Source organism: Alligator mississippiensis, chromosome 9 (assembly GCF_030867095.1).
Source record: "Alligator mississippiensis isolate rAllMis1 chromosome 9, rAllMis1, whole genome shotgun sequence".
Taxonomy (NCBI): domain Eukaryota; kingdom Metazoa; phylum Chordata; order Crocodylia; family Alligatoridae; genus Alligator; species Alligator mississippiensis.
Window position 1 is genome coordinate 1132667 of NC_081832.1, and position 16006 is coordinate 1148672.

Sequence of the window (16006 nt, forward strand, 5' to 3'; positions counted from 1 at the left end):
CCCCAAAACGAACAGAGACCCCGGGCAGGGAACGCGGCTGTGCCCTGGGCGACGCAAGAGCCCTGCTAAAGGGAAAGCAGCGCCGAGTGCCGCGTGGATGGGCCAAACCCACCCGTTGGACTAAAAATACCCGATTCCTGACCCAAAACACAGCTCCTTTTTATTGTAAATGTCCTCTTTTCCTAGCCCTTCCTCTACAGTTTTCCCCACAACTCCCAATTTTGGGGCATCCCTTCAGTGGCCTGCAGTTTTCAGCAGCAGCAGAAACAAAAACATCTAAATATGCCTGAAAATAAAACCTATGGCTCTGCCTGAGATTGAGTCCATTTGCAAGCTCAGGGATGCCTGGATACAATCCAGAGCCGCTGGAAATCAGCACAGCCCCATCTAAATGCAAAGGGGCTCCACCAGTTGACACCAGCTGAGGAGAAGACCCCAGCCCTTTGGATGGTTGCCTCAACCTCCAAGCATTTGGAGGTGCGCTCGTCTCTGGGCATCAAACTCGCCTGCTGCCGTTTCCTTTTTGCCCATCCCTGCACTGCACATCTGGCGCGAAGCGCAGGCGAGCTTCGCCTCTCGATTTAAGGAGGGCTGTAGTGACCTCTCCTGGTTTCTGTGCATACAGCAAACTCCGCACCAAGATCTCAGCAGGAAAAGCACCCGGCGTCGCAGCGACAGACCTAGTTCTCCAGCTAGCAGAATCCACACGCAGCAACAAGTGCGGGAGCAGCACAGCTACAGCTACCAGACCTCAGGGCCAGGGGAGGATGTCAAATGCACACCCAAAATGAACACACACAGGTGTGTAAATGCCGACTGCTCCTTCTTTGTGTGTGCCGCTACCTGATGTGAACGTGCAGCAAACGTGCACACAGATCTGCTGCTCAATTGTCCTTGCAGAGGGAAGCTACCTTTGGATCTGCGCCTGCTTGTCTTTGCAAGGGGTCTTAAATGATGTAAAACATGTTCAGCTGGAATACCCCCAGCCCTGAAAACGCACAGCATCCGACCCACGTGGCCCTCAGTGCTCAACATGAAACAGCAGGTGTGCGGCAAAGCCAAACGAGCTTGAGGGTCTGCTGTCTTGGACAGAGAGAGATCTCAGGACTGGCACAGGCGCGTTGCTCCAACAAAACCCCTCTTGGACCAGGAGGAGAACAGATACACGTAGAGAGCGCTTGTGAGGACAGGTACCAGCTGCATCATCTCTCAGAGCAGCCCCCAGCACCCAGCTCATGGGGAGACAACGCAAGGGAACGTGGCGATGACGTGGCGAGTAAAACAACCAACTCACCGGGGTGTTGATACCCAGCAACACGGCCAAGAGCAGGATGAGCAAAACCCCGTCTGCCTACAAGACAAGGCAGTGGGCTGGTGGTGGTGGAAGCCACGGTGGGGTCTGGGGAGGGGCAAGAAGCAGGATCTGGTTCATAAATATCCTTTATTAGAGCAACTACGCAGCTGGGAGAGTTGTTCTGCAAGCTTTTGGGAACAAAGGGCGCCTCTACACATGTGCATTTACTGCACAGTAACCAAAATCACTGCACAGTCTGGGCACATGTCTACACGTGCACTCCTGTACTGCGCAGTAAACATGGGGACTTACACCAACTTCAGCATAAATTTGATACTCACATCATGCAGGTATCAAATTTACTCCTGATTAGTTACTGCGTAGAAACGCACGTGTAGATGTCTTACTGCACAATAACAGTGTGTGTGCGGACTGACTTGGGACTAAAGTTAGTCCCAAGTCAGTCCACCACATTGTTTCTACACAGTAACTAATCAGGAGTAAATTTAGATAAAGTTAGGAGTAAAGTTGGTCCCAAGTCAGCCCACACACAGCATTAATGCACTTTAATGCCTACACGAGTAGACACCAGCCTATTCCTGCTTACTGTGCACTAACTTGCTGGGCAGTACATTTAAGCTGGTGTAAATGCACATGTAGACATGCCCAAAATGCCCTTCCTCAGGTCTGGGAAAGATGCAGATGTTGCCTAAACTAAGTAGAGCAAGCGCAAGAACGAGAGACACCACCCCTGCCAAATGCCAGCCGTATTAGCTGCAAAGTCGTGCAACGAAGACGCACTGATTGCTCTTCACCTTTAAGCCATCAGATTCATGGACTGACACGGCGACTATTTTGCCAAGTAAAACTGTTACGCTTTATTCCTCTTTGTTCCTCTCCTCGCTTCACTGCTCATAGTCAAGGCCACAGCTGACCGCAGCATAACCCTGTTGGATGAAGAAATGAGGAGGATTAAACAACGCTCCTGCTGATGTTATCTCAGCTACTCCTACTCTGGACACGGTTGAATGACTTAAAATATCTGCAAGGTGTCTACTCCAGGGCTCCCCAAACTCCTAAACTGGTGGCACTGGACTGCTGTTGGCAGCAGTGGGAAACTAAGGTTTCCTCGGCGGAGACCAGGCGAAGAGAAAGGAAGCAGCCTCCGAGGCTGAAGGTCAGTTGTGAGGATGCCGGCGTGCTCCCACGGCGGCAGAAGGAGCTGTCGACTCTTGCTCCTGCGAGAACGTGTGTCAATGCGGAGGGCAATGGTGCTGGGCATCTGGGTGATAACACGACGACGATAGTATGAACGCAGCCCCACCGTCAGAGGCAGAAAGGTCGAGGGGCTGAGTCACAGGAAGCAGCATCCTGAGAAGCACTCAACCAACGCCTTCCCGCAACGCCAGCCTCAGACCACTCGAAATCTCCTCATTTTAGTGATCAGGAAAGTTAAGAGCCAAGACAAGACTCGGAGTCCCCCCACCGATACCCTGACCCCTCTGATGCAGTGAAAGCGCTCACTTTCCAGCAGCAAACCCCTGCGCAAAAAGCTGTTAACAAAGAGCGCTCCACATGGCAGAGACATGCAGGTTGGAGCCCACGTCCGGGCTTCTTCCACCCATTACTCAGACGTTTCCATGCCCCCCTGCGAGGGCTGCCAGCAAGTGCCCTGGCCACTTTGCACCTCGTGGGGCTGGACCCCTCGCCCAGAAACAGCAGCAGAGACGCCTGGTTTTACCGGCGCCGGCAGCCCCCCGCTCCGGTTCACGGCTCTCCGCCGAGGGATGCACCGCCAATCCTTCTCGTGCACAGGACCTGAGAGAGGGCACCGCTGGGAAATACCCCGGCTCTTGCACACTCACCTTGTGAACCTCAGCATGGGGGTGGGCATACTTGATGTTATTCAGGCACGGCAGATTTATGCCCACGCTCAGCACAGCTGAAAACGGAGACAGACAAACAGCAAGCAGCAGGCGGTTAAAACTACAGGAGCCATTTGCAGCCCAAAAGGCCACTGACCAGCCCGGGAAGAGGATGCCTGGTGATAACTCTCTGCTGCACTCAGCTGCTTCACGATGGTGCCATGAAGGGTCTTGGCCGGTTCTCCAAACTCGCCCCGGGAGCCTGCCCTGGCACGGTGCTGCCGAGCAAGGCGGCTCAGCACGGGCAGGCGTTTATTCTGCCACGTCTATTCTTCAGAAGAAAGCAAGGCCTTCTGAAGCAGACAGATTAGAGGGGCTTACGCTGGCAGACTACGTGGTTGGATGTCTCGGTCTACTGGCTCATTCACTGAGATGACCAGCACGGCCCGACACGAGTCACGGGGCTGGCACACGTCATCTCTCTTTCTGCATTGCAAAGGAGTAATGCAAAGTCGCTTAGTTGTATAGACTCCTCTCACCCTGAATGGGTACACCACTCTCTGCAGAGGCGATCTGTCCAGACTGACCCCGTACGCTCCCCCAGCCCTCCGCGGAGAAGCGCTGGGGGGAGCTGGAGCCGCTGGCAGAAAGCCACGGCTTTCTCTATTGATGCTCTGGTTCTGACATCAAGTAGCTTAATCCCCCTTAGAGGGGGAAAAAAACCCAACACATCTGAACCTTCATGTTACCAGCCTCTTCTGCATCGCCTCGGAGGGAGGGGAGCATTTATTATTGCTGTTCTAGAAATGGGGGAGGCGAGCGAGGGGCTAGGACGCTGGTGCGACCCAGCTCACCTCTGCCTTCGCGGGGGAAAAGCCTGGAGTCGCGGGAAGGCCTGTGCAAGCCAAGCCTTTTGGAACACGATGAGATTTAATGGGAAACATTTCGGAGGTGCCCTGGGCAAACCACCCCCTCACCGGCAGGGGTGGCAGCTCCCCTTCCCTCTGCCCCGTGAGAGCCAGTAGAGCCCATAGTGGGGGCCAAGCAACACCCCCGCACTGGCACCAAACGCCGTCCTGCTTACCGTTCAGTCGAGCCACGAGCGCCTCCTCAAAAGCGGAGGCGATGAGACAAGCCACCCGGGAGACCTGTCCGCAGAGAAACAACATGGTCAACCCAGCTGCGTTACCTTGCAGAGGATGTCGACATCACGAGGAACGAGTCGATGGGCAAGAAAGAGCCTGTTGCAACCTGGTTGTTAATATTGCGCGGACTTTGGTCGCACGAATGCATTCACTGTTGGGCCAAGACATCGTGAGCCGACGGTATCCTTGCACTATGGGTCCAGTCCCCTTCTTACTTTCCTCTGGGCCCCTAAACTCACTACCGCGCCGTATCATCCCAGCCCCACGTGAAGCGATCTCTCCAGAAACGGCATAGCACGGACTAGGAAATGGCATTATGCTGTAGGGTAGCCTTCAGCACAGATACCAAGGGACTGTCACCCCCGGAAAAACTAAAACAGCATAGGCGGTAGATGAAGAGGAACATGACACCAAGACCGCAGCAAAGATTCAACCCCTGCCCCCAAAAAGCTTTGCAAATTAATGGCTGCAGATCGGCCCGTAAAAACAAAGCCACCCCTGGGTAGCAAAGCGAAGCAAATCAGTGGGTAGTGACCACGTCTCCCCCGAAGATGAAATCTGGCTGCCAGACATAGAAGAAGGTAGGAAGATGGGCACTTACCTTGACAGATCCAACTCTGGAAGAAACCAGCACAAACCTCAGACCACTAGAGGGGAAGAAAAATAAAGGAGGTGAACAAGGAGAACTTGCCCCAGGTGCTTTGGGCGGAGGCGAGGCGGATCTCCAGCGATCTACCCTACATTAAGCTCCAACCTGTTCCCAAATGGGAGACATTTCTAGAACGGCTGGTTTGCTCGCTCTTACTTTCTGGAGCAGAAGGCAGGTTATAAATGGGCATCAGAAACAGCCAGATCTCTTGTTTGAAGGGGGGAAAGGGAGTTAAACACCGAGCTGCTTGTCAACACCGCCGGCCCCCCCCTCCCATCAACAAGCAGTCCAGGCATAAAGCAAAGACAAAGGCAGCAATAAAAACCCAGCCTCTTCCTTTCACCGCCCTTGGCCACCACGTTGTTTTGAGCAGCAATGAATAATGTCCCGTATAGACTACAAGGGCCCGAGGGAGATGGCACACATGTATTGCACCTCTCCCGCAGCTTTGCAATGTGCACCGGTGCTGGAAAGGGCTGCTGGTTGTTGGTCGAAGGACACAGGCAGATGAGGCTCCTTGGGTAAATGTGCTATCTTGCATTACACCAGCTAGAAGTAGTATTTAGTTGGTCTAATAAAAGAGGTCACATCTACCCAAAGAACCTTGCCTGCCTTTGTGCTGCAAAGACGCAGGTGGATTGATTACTGCGTTCTCTACTGGATGCCGACATCTTTTCAAGAGTCCAAGCCCCAAAAATTCCTCCGGTCCATCAAACTGCAAAGTAGTTTTCTGAACTGCTCTGTCCTCAGCACTGCCCAGCGCGGGTCCGAGGGACTGTCCCGCATGAGCAAAACTGAATTAGACTGACCCTTGCAGAGAGACAGAGGCCTGCAGCTTCACTTCTGTCACAGCAAAATGGAGAACCAAAGCCACATCCTGCAAAGAGATTCAAAAAGAGCCGTTAATTAAAAAGGTGGCTTCATCCCGTCTGACTTCTTGCCTTGTTAGGACTATTACACTCAAGAAAGTAAATCTGCCGGGGACAAGCTGCTTCATCACTGTGCTGCCGAGTGACTTAAATGCAGGTGAAGCAGCCATGCACGAGGCGACAGGCAGCGAGGCAATCTTTGCCCCGAGAACAGGGAGGGGAAATGGAGCAGGAGTGACCAGCTTCAGCCCAGGTCCTTGCAGGCGGAGACCCCGTCCCCAGCGGGGATCAATCCCAGCTGCAGCAGAGGTGGGGGAGAGAGCGCCGAGACGTCTGTGGGAGGCCGGTTCTCTCTTCCACCCGGATGCAAGCCCGCTTGGGCCCGAACCGAGTCGCTGCCACGGCACAGGTCACCACCACGTTATACCACGCTGAGACCCGGCCTGCAGGGAGCCATCCAGCCAGGTTAGCAAAGCCACGTTCGTGGAAGGGTGTCCAGGAAGGGGTGAAAACTCAAGGGAGAGAGGCCGGGCCTTAGCTTGATGGCCCCTCTCTTCTTCCGAGGGAATGGGCTGGGGATGGGGGAATACGATGGGATTAGCCCCACTTACGACGTCCAGGGTAAAGAGAGACTGCGAAGCAGAAGTCCAGGACGACAACGCCGCCACCACCTCGACGGAGGGATGCAGGCTCAGGACGGCTCTGCCCTCAAAAAAGGTGACGATGGGGGCTTTGCTCACCGTCACCTTCAGCCCAACGGGCTCCGGGCGCGGGAACTGGTGAGCAATCTGCAAGGAAGAAGAGGCTTAAGGACATGAGCGCACAGAGCTGGACGGGACCTCCCAGGTGACAAGGAACGGCCCTGTGCCGCGCTAGGCAGCCACGCAACACACACGTGTCCAAAACGGCCCGCAACGGCCACCGCTCACCCCGCCACAGACTGCCCCAGGACAAACTCGGGACCCTTATACCAAATGAAAGGCACCTCTGGGGTGACTCGGGGAGGGAGCAGGAGACACAAGGGCACCAGGAAACATGCGTGGATGACTGCAGGACCATGCCCCACGCGGCAGAAAAGGGGCAAAAATGCAAAGGTCCGTGGGGAAAATTTCAAGAAGGCATTCAAGAAGTCTCTCAATGCCCTTGGGAGCATTAGCACACCCCGCCGACCTCTCACCTTTACCTACGGCCAAAATCTGGTGCTTCGGAGAGAGGGCTCGCATGGCAGACATCTGCCACGTCTGCTTCTCCGTCCCTTTCTGTCACCCCCACCACACACACTCGCATGCACACGCACATTTATCGAACCGGGAACTTTATCTCAAGCAAGGGGCAATGATTTTCCCCTCTGCCTGAGGGCCCTGCTCCTCGGACTCGCTGCCGAAGGGGCACCTGGGCGTGGGGTGAGTCTGGAAGGACTCTTGTGGCCAGTGCACCTCCGCGTCCTGCCCCTGCCAGGTAGGAGTCACCTGAGGAACAGCTGCCCCCACTTACAACACCCTGAAAGTCCCTGCCATGGACGAGCTCCAGCCCAGGGACAGACGGGGGCTAGGGCCACCACAGGCTACCCACCACTTTGTACCAGGGCCGACGCTCCGTCCCCTGTGCCCGCTCAGGTGCACAGGATCACAGACCCTCTGTGGTCCCTGCAGCCCCAAGACGAGGACCCCAAGCCTCCCGACTTGATGGGACCTCTGCTCCCCCATTTGACAGTACGGACGTGCCATCTCTCCCCCTGCGTCTCTGCGGATCCGGACGTGCCGGCCGCTCCGTGCTTGTGATTTCCAGCAGAAGGATGCAGGAAAGGGACCGGCACGACCCAGTGTCCCCATACAGAGGCCGTGCCGAGCGATGGCAGCTCCAGCCCTGCCCTGGCCTGCACCCCTTCCCTCACCCCGCGCCCCCCAGCCCACGGCAGGACCGCGCCTGTCAGCACCGAAGACAGAAATACCCCTTACTGCGGGGATGAAGGAGCCCAGCCGGGATGTTGTCAGGTGACCGATGGACGCACTCTGGAAAGGAAAATATCAAACCCTCAGAAAATGGTAGTTGTTGTCCCGACGAGCTGATTCAGCTCCTGCACAGGCCAAAGCAGATACACCCCATTGTTTTACTGCCCTAATGTTCCCAGAGCACAAGACAAGCTCTCGCTTTCCATTCCCTCAGCAGATTCCCATTCATCCTGCTGGGCCAGACTATAACAAACCCCATTATGAGGGGTTTCAAAGGCGTTCGGCTCCTTCGAAAACCGTAGCCCTAATGAATTCAGCTTCCCACCTCCGTGCGCCCTTGTGTGCTAGCATTTGCTCGGGTGTTTTGCAACCACTCCCTCCCCTGCCACCCTTCTAGGCGGCTGAAGAGTTGCTCAGGCTTTCCTGAGTCTTCGCTCAGCCAAAACCTGCAGCGAAGCCAAGGAGGGTCAACCCCTGGAGGACTTTTAGAGCCAGCCCAGCGCACACGGATGAGACGCAGGCGGCCCTCCATTCCCCCTCCAGGCTGCACTGACCGTCTGCCGGAAAACGTGGAAGTTGAAGCTCCCAAACTGCTGTGCCATGGCCAGCACGCTGTTCAGCAAATGCTCCGAAATTCCCAAGACGACCATGGAGTCGCCGGATCCCGAGGTCTGCGGCAGGGAGAAGGGAGGCGGGCGGGCGGGCGAAACAAGAGGCTTCCCCATGAGCGTGAACACAGCCTGAGAGCACAAGCAGAAGGGAAAGGCAGTCGTGCTGGGACGCGGGACGCACCAAGCTCTGCCAAGACCAACCGGCCCGGCCCCTGCACAAGCACCCGGCTTCGCTTCTTGGGTCTGGAAATTGCATGACCTTTCTATGGCAAATAGGCATCCTCTTGGGCATCCCCATCAGCTGATGCCATGCAAAGGTTTGCATTTGGGTTGACGTCGTCCCCCACCCACTGCCAGACTCAAAACCCCGGTGCTTGAGCCAACCGTCCCACGAACCCAAGGATCCCGGAGCACGTACATTTAGATCCAGGTCGATGTAGTCCCCAGTGATCACGGGGGGCTCTATCATGGTGTAGTGGAGCTGGGACACGGGGCTGAAGGAATTTAGTCCTGTAAAAATATCCAGAAGGTTGGGTTTTACAGACATTTAAATAAGGAAGAGCCTCGGTTTTGCAATGACATCCCCAAAAGGTTTCTGTCTTGATTTACCCCGACAACAGTAACCCCAACAGCTTGGGCCGCAGCCTGTTAAGAAAGCTAGCTTCTTTGTGGTGTCTGGGGATGGCAAAATCAGGTATAAACTGCTTCACTGCATTTCAAATTAAAACTGGTCGAGAATATACAAAAAAACAGACTTTTCTGTGAAACACTGAAAGTCTCTGTACTTGCACACGGGGCATAGAAAAAGGGGCTGGAGGGGACCTCCAAGGGTCACATCTAGTCCAAGCCCCTGCCTGAGGCAGGATCAGTCCTTTCCAGACCATCCCGTACAACCAAAATCTGAACTCTCTGTAAGACTACGACTTAGACCGAACGCCCGAACCTGCCCCAGGAAGGAGCCGCTTTAAAACCAGCTGGAAAGCATCTTCCGCTTCTTCATCCTTGGGATCCGATCCTGCCGGGTCCCCAGACTGCCATCAGGGCAATGCCCGCAGCTGCTCTGGGCCTTTCGAATAGGGTGGGATAAAAAATAAACAATAGTGAGGAGAAAGGAGGGACCTCTCTCGCTAGCCCTGCCCGCACAGGAAAGTGCTTGGGGATGTAATCAAAGGTGTGAATTTGGACAGATTCAGTTTTAGTGCTTTCACGCTCTTCACAGATCCTCTTCTTCCAATATAAGCATCTTTCCAAGGTCAACGTTTGATGCTTAGGAAGCAATGGATGGTAAGACAAAACAAGACACTTCTAGGTCTGAAGAGCACATGCCCACGCACGGCTGCAAACTGCTGAAACCGTGGTGGTGTAGGTAAGGCCTCAGGTCCCAATCTTGGATCCTGCTTCTCCCTGGAAGCCAACCTATCCCGAGTGTGTGGGTTTATTAGAAGTGGGTCTCCACAGGGCACGGCTCCAAAAGCTCCCCATGCCGGTCACATCTTTGCAAGCAGAGAAGTCGACAACTCTACTTTCCCCGCTCTGTACTGACATGATTTCTGCTGGAACAGGGGAAATACAAAATCTCTGCCCCAAACAACGTCTATGCGACAATAAAGTCCAATGGCTCATCTTTCACCGTCCAACACCAGCAGTTCGGCCGAGCGGAGAGCCGGGTAGGCAGTCCTGTATGCAGCAGATAAAGACTTGCCGGGTACAGCACCAGACCGCATCGCCGGAGCCGTAGTGAACTCACATAACACAGCGAAGTGACAGCTTAGCGCGTACCAGGAGAAAAGAGCCTCCTGTACCAACTCCTCCTTTCACCCGATGACGACGACAACTATGACTACAACTTGCCGCCTGCTTGCTGAGCCTGGACAGCGCGCCTGGTGCCACGCAGGCCCAAGTCATGGGTGGGTTAGGAGCGGAGAGCGAGGACCCTCCTTGCGACCAGAACTTACCGACCAAGGTGCCCAGCCTGGCGTTGAGCTGCAGGAGGGTGCTGGAGATGCTCAGGCACATCTGCAGTCAGTGAGGGAGGGACAAGAGAGGGGAGAGTGCTGGTGACCACAGCTGAGGACACAAACACACCCCTCGTACCCAGCAGAGCCTGCGGGAGACTCCCAGGGTACACGAGGTTTGTCCTTTTTAATTAACCAAATCCCAGAGCAACGTAGCAGTGGGGAGCTCCCAAGGCATCCCCATTCACACCGCTGCATCAGTCAAGGTGTGCATGGAGGGGGCTTTCACAAAGCCATCTGTCCTTGCAGCAAAAATGAGCCCGGAGAATTTATGGACCCGACTCCATGCAGCAGGTCGCTGTGCTGGGCAAACCCCGCACGCCGGGGCTGAAAAGCAGCCCCTCGAGGCAGGGCTGAGGAACCAAAGGGATCTTGGAATTAGGGACAGAAACATCCCGTGGCATGATCTGGGCCGGGATGGCCAACCCCCGCGGGGCACAGCAGCTTCTGTATGTGGCACACAGCAGCCCAGCTGCAAGTAGGGCGTGAAGCAGAAAGCAGAGCAGCAGATCAAGCAGGGGGCACAGGACTGGGAGCAGAAAGCAGAGCAGCAGAGCAGGCAGGGGAAACGGGCACCTCAGGGGAACAAACCAGGTTTGGGGGAACGGAAAGGCCGTCCGGCTCCTTACCTGATTGACCAGTATGGCACGCAGGTGACTCTGCAGCGGGTTCAGGAACCCCAGCAAACTAGAGAAGGGAAGCAAGAAAATGGGTCGCAGGTAAAAAGACACTAAACACGCCCAGAGTGCAACTTCACCGCAGTTAGAAAGCAAGCCCGCAGCCGGCAAGAGAGGGCCTGGGCTCCCAGCTTGTCACCGGGGTTCGATTCCCAGTGGCCAGTGGGTCCCCACGCTGCAGCCTTGCCCGGGCACCTGCAGCAAGGTCACTGCAGCGCCAAGCTGGCTGGGCCGTACGGGCTGCCGTCGATAGCCTGGCAGTGGCTCAGCCGTGCACACCCAGCAAAGGCCGGATAGTCTGTACTTGGGCAAAGCTCCCACGGGACTTAATGGAAGCTTTCTCAGGACAGAGCATCAGACTCTGCCTTAATACAAGTCTTTAGGGCCAGAGGAGCAAAGGACCCCAGAATAAAGGCTTGCAATGAAGAGCTAAGAGCACACGTCACTCGAATAGATATGTTAGTGGTCTCAAGGAAAGGATCATCAGGTATTCTGGGCCCTGTGATTATAGCAATCCCTTCTGGTCTTAAAATAGACAAGCCCGTGAGTCAGCAGCTGGTCAGAAAAGATGAATAAAGCTATTTACTATGGTAAGAGGAAGCTTAAAGACGCCTGTGAGGCATGAGAGGTTGTATTTTGCGGCACGGTAACAGCTGTAAACACTGCAGGATGCACAGAGTAAATGGAAACCCTCCTGACACTCACTCCCTTCCTCCCAGGATAATCTTCACGTCTCCCAGAAGGGACTTGCAGGCCGAAACTTTCAATACGGGGAAGCCTGCGGCAGTGCGAAGAACGCGGACGTCCAGCAGGATGGATGTGCCCACTCTCAGCTCGACTGGCACCAGGATGCTGCAGGGGCAGAAGAGAAACGCGGCACGTGAAGGACTGGCTCCTGCCTTTCTGCAGCCAGCCTGGGGCTGAGCACTTGGCTTCAGAGAGGGCTGAGAGGACCTGGGTCCATTCAGGCTCACTCTGGTTTAACACAGTCACTAAGGGGCTGGGAACACCCCCATGACCACCACTCGTTGCTGCCATCCTCCGATCCCCTGGGGGAGACCCGTCGACCTTCAATGCAACAGTGCTTGGACACCTCTTTTAAAAAGGGGCTTTGAAGCCTGAACCGACTCCTTGGGACCAGGCCATGTTTTGGGCTCGGCGTTTCCACAGCACTTGGGGCAACGCGGTTCTGGTCCATCGCTGGGATCCCAAAACGCCCCCGGAGAGCTGCATCCTCCAGCCCTTCCCTGCCCGCCCAGGACGGCAGGTGGCAGCACACTCACAGCCGGGCTCCGATGTGCAGATCCGAAACGACGGACACTTGAACGCCAACGTTAGGGACGAGTTTCACTGACACTTGCGGGAGCTGAACGTTCAGGATCCGGATCCTGCGGGAGCAGAGGGTGCCGTTAGATCCACAGGCTCAGCGTAGGAGGCATCTGGCCTGAAGGTGCAAATCAGGGAGAATTCAACACACACAGAGCAAAGCTTCAGTGAGCCCAGCCAGGACAGCCAGTGCTGCCAGCTCTGGCAATACGAGCCAGCAGCGTGCCCTTGTTGCAAAGACGGCTGGCAGCAGATCTGGGCTGCATCGGTAGGAGCGGCGCCAGCGGATGGAGGGCAGCGACTCTTCCCCTCTGTTCTGCACCAGGGAGGCCACATCTGGATCCTGTGTCCAGCTGTGGGCCCCCCACTGCAGAAACTGGAGAGAGTCCAGTGGAGGGCAATGAAAATGGTTGGGGACTGAGGGACAGGACTGGTGAGGAGAGGCTGAGGGACCTGGACTGACTGAGTCTGCAGAAGAGAAGACCGAGGGGGATTGAATAGCAGCCTTCACCTCCCTGCAGGAGGGCTGCAAAGAGCATGGAGCTGGGCTGGTCTCAGCAGGGGCAGACGGCAGGACAAGGAGCCATTGTTGCAGCAAGGGGGGATTTGGTTGGATATTAGGAAAAACTCTCTCCCGAGGAGGGAGGTGAAGCGCTGGAGCAGGCTCCCCAGAGCGGCGGTGCAGTCTCCATCCTTGGAGGTGTTCAAGACCCAGCTAGACAAAGCTTTGGCTGGGATGATGTAGTTGGGGCCGGTCCTGCTTGAAGCAGGGGTTGCACTAGACGCGACCTCCCAAGATCCCTCCCAGCCCTCCTTGTCTGGTTCTGCGATCATTTCATCGAGGGTCTGATGTCTGGCCTTTCCCGTAAAGCCCCTGCTCTGCACTCCTGTCGCTGTGCCTCAGTGCCAAGCTTTCACTTGGGAAACCCGCACAAACTCTGGCCTTGCCAACGGTCCAGAAATACTTGGAGCCCTGAAACTTAAAAGCCCCCCAAATCAGAGAAGAAATAAAAGAAACATTAACACCCTCCCACCCACCCACCCACCCAGATGTTTTAGGGGCCAAATTCACAGTTTAGGAGCGCCCAAGGTTGGCAGCACTGGGCTCCGTCCCAGCAGGCTTGTCCACGTGAGAAAGGGGCCGTCCACAGGTGCTGCTGATACCGCAAGAACAGCTCTTTTGCTGAAGCAGCTTAAGCCGGATCCCCAAAAGCTGCGTCAAGAAAAGGGCACCGGTGCCACTACAGTGACATCTGCTCGAGGGCTTTGACCAGCAGAGCCACGGCCCTCAGGGCTGACCGCTCAACCCTCCCAAGTCCTGCAGCTCTGCCAGCAAAACTTTTAAATGCCAAGCAAAGGTTTAGTGAAGGATAAACTCAAGTCCAAAGGTTCAGCACAGTTCATTTATCCTTTGCGTAACCAGATTTACTTAATCCCATTTGGCCTAGCCCTGGCACGAAGAGCATCAGACTTGTGACAGTCTCTTCTGAGAACGGACAGGACGGGTCCAAGAAAAGGGCGGTCGCTGCATTAAAGTTTCTGGCACAAATGAAATCCATCATCTTCCCGGAGAGTTCGTACAGGAACTGAGATGCTACGAGGGAAATGTTCTGCAAAATGGGGCAGCTCTCCATTTTTTGTCACCCGCAAAGACACGGGAAACGTCCAGCAAAAGCCAAGGGCGGAGGAAGAATAGATGAAAACCTCTGCCCTGTCTTGCCCCCCACTCCTCCCACCAGCCCACCTCCGTCGCACGACCAGCGAGATTTGCCCTCGTGCGGGAGGTGCCGGTACAGGATCTGTGCACTGTGCGTGTCCCCTTGAAGCCCTCCGAACAGGAGGTAAGTCATCCCCAGTATCAGTCCAGCCACGGGTCCCCAAGAGGCCTGGAGCCCTGTTCAGAGCTTCACTCACCCGACAATCTTCAAGAGCGATCCCAGCAGGTTCGGTCTGCCCACGAAATCCGGGATAGGGATGACCTGCAGGGCCTGCTGCAGCGGGGCTCTCCCGGTCTGGCACGCTGCACGGACAAAGACACTCGAGAAGCATCTCCCAGCGAGCAGGACTTGTGCCAAGTACCACTTGCCCCATGCTCCCACCATCAGAAACCCAAACCAGGGGGCACAGGCTCTTTGCAAGAAGTTTTTGCTAGGCACGCAGCCCCTCTCTGGCTGGGGACCATTTGCAAATAGATTTTGAGTTGTTTGAGTACGCTCATTATCCATCTACATTTGCCACGATTACTCAGAGGTTGTCAAAATGCAATCATTACTAACAAGACCCCGGTGACTGCAGTGAATTAAACCCAAGGCTCAACTTCACGAGCGTTTGCACAGAGCGAAGGCTTTCCCCGCGCAGCCAGTTCCAGCGCCGAGCAGATGTCAGAGTGCGGCTAGGCCGTTATTTCAGCGATAACATCCCTTACGAGGACAGCGCTGATGGGCTAGTCCAACCATTTGGCAGATGAAGGCACAACCCGATGGTGGGGCGGGGACGGGCAGTTGGCTGGCGAGCTTAGCAAAATAAAAAGCATCTCACTCTGGGCGCGCTGCAGGTAGAAGGAAGTTTTTCTTACCGTATTGCAGGGCCTCCTGCTTGACTCTCACTATGGTCCCAGGAACGGTCCCATGAGCCGGGATGAAGAGACAGAGTAAAATGCTGAGGGTGCAAAACTTCAGCATCTTTCCCTCTGCAACGGGGACCGACCAGCAACCTACGGAGAGCGAGACGCTGGTGATGAGACAGGACTCGGCCAGAGCAATGCTACCCATCTGGTTGAGGCCGCCAGCTAGCTAGGATCGGTGACGGCCCTTGGGGCTGGTGCTGCCTGGAGCAGGGCTGGACTGGAGGTGACCCCCGAGCTCCCTTCCAGCCCTCGTGGTCTCTGATCCCACGAACGGGGCAGGGTCTTGGCAGTCGAAATGTTTTGGTTTCTCTCGTTTGCTCTGAATGTTGCTGCCAATTAACCAAAAGGCTTTCTATCAGCAAAACCACCAGCCCCGCAGTGGGTCTTGCTTGTCGAGGAGACAATTTCATAGATTTCCCAGACGTTGGGGCTGGACGGGACCTCGGAAGATCGTCGAGTCCGGCCCCCCGCCCAGGGGCAACTGTGCATGGCTCATTTACTGCAAAAAATCTAGAAGTCTTGGTTCAGAGATGAGACCTTTTATTAACCCATCGCAGTCGGTCTGATAATACAAGGTGTCGTCTTTGAACCAAGAGCTCTAGACTTGTGCATTTCTCTTCGTCTCAGACCAGCACAGCTACCAAATACATCCCTGGCTCATTTACTGGCACTTTGATGTTTAAACACCTTACACGGAACCGTGCATTTCCTTTTTCTTGCTTTTTTAAATATTTGCTGCCAGTCCGGTCACGGACACCCAGTTTTCAGCACTTGGCACAGTAGTGCTATATTTCCAGAAGAAAACTGATTCTCCAGAACGAGGGCGGCACTAATTGTTCCAGATTAGCCTTGTTCTCCTGCACCGGCACAGCCCAGGTGGATGCCATGCAAAGTGCCTTATATGAGAACGTCTTAATCCGCTTCTCGTAGACCAGCATTTGCAATAGAGTCTGTCAATCCTGGGTCAGCCTCGCTAG

At 55.3% G+C, this 16006-nt stretch overlaps 1 protein-coding gene across 1 annotated transcript; it reads right to left on the reverse strand.

The window, feature by feature from the left end:
* Positions 1 to 1567: 1567 nt before the first annotated feature.
* On the reverse strand, positions 1568 to 8854 carry LOC106737773 (BPI fold-containing family B member 2). The gene is made up of 9 exons (XM_014596869.3): positions 8804 to 8854; positions 8329 to 8514; positions 7781 to 7834; positions 6434 to 6610; positions 5763 to 5830; positions 4906 to 4951; positions 4244 to 4307; positions 3160 to 3236; positions 1568 to 2241 (listed from the first exon to the last, which is right to left on the reverse strand). The coding sequence occupies exons 1-9, from the start codon at positions 8852 to 8854 to the stop codon at positions 2200 to 2202; spliced, it is 765 nt and encodes a 254-aa protein (XP_014452355.3). The 3' UTR covers positions 1568 to 2199.
* Positions 8855 to 16006: the final 7152 nt, after the last annotated feature.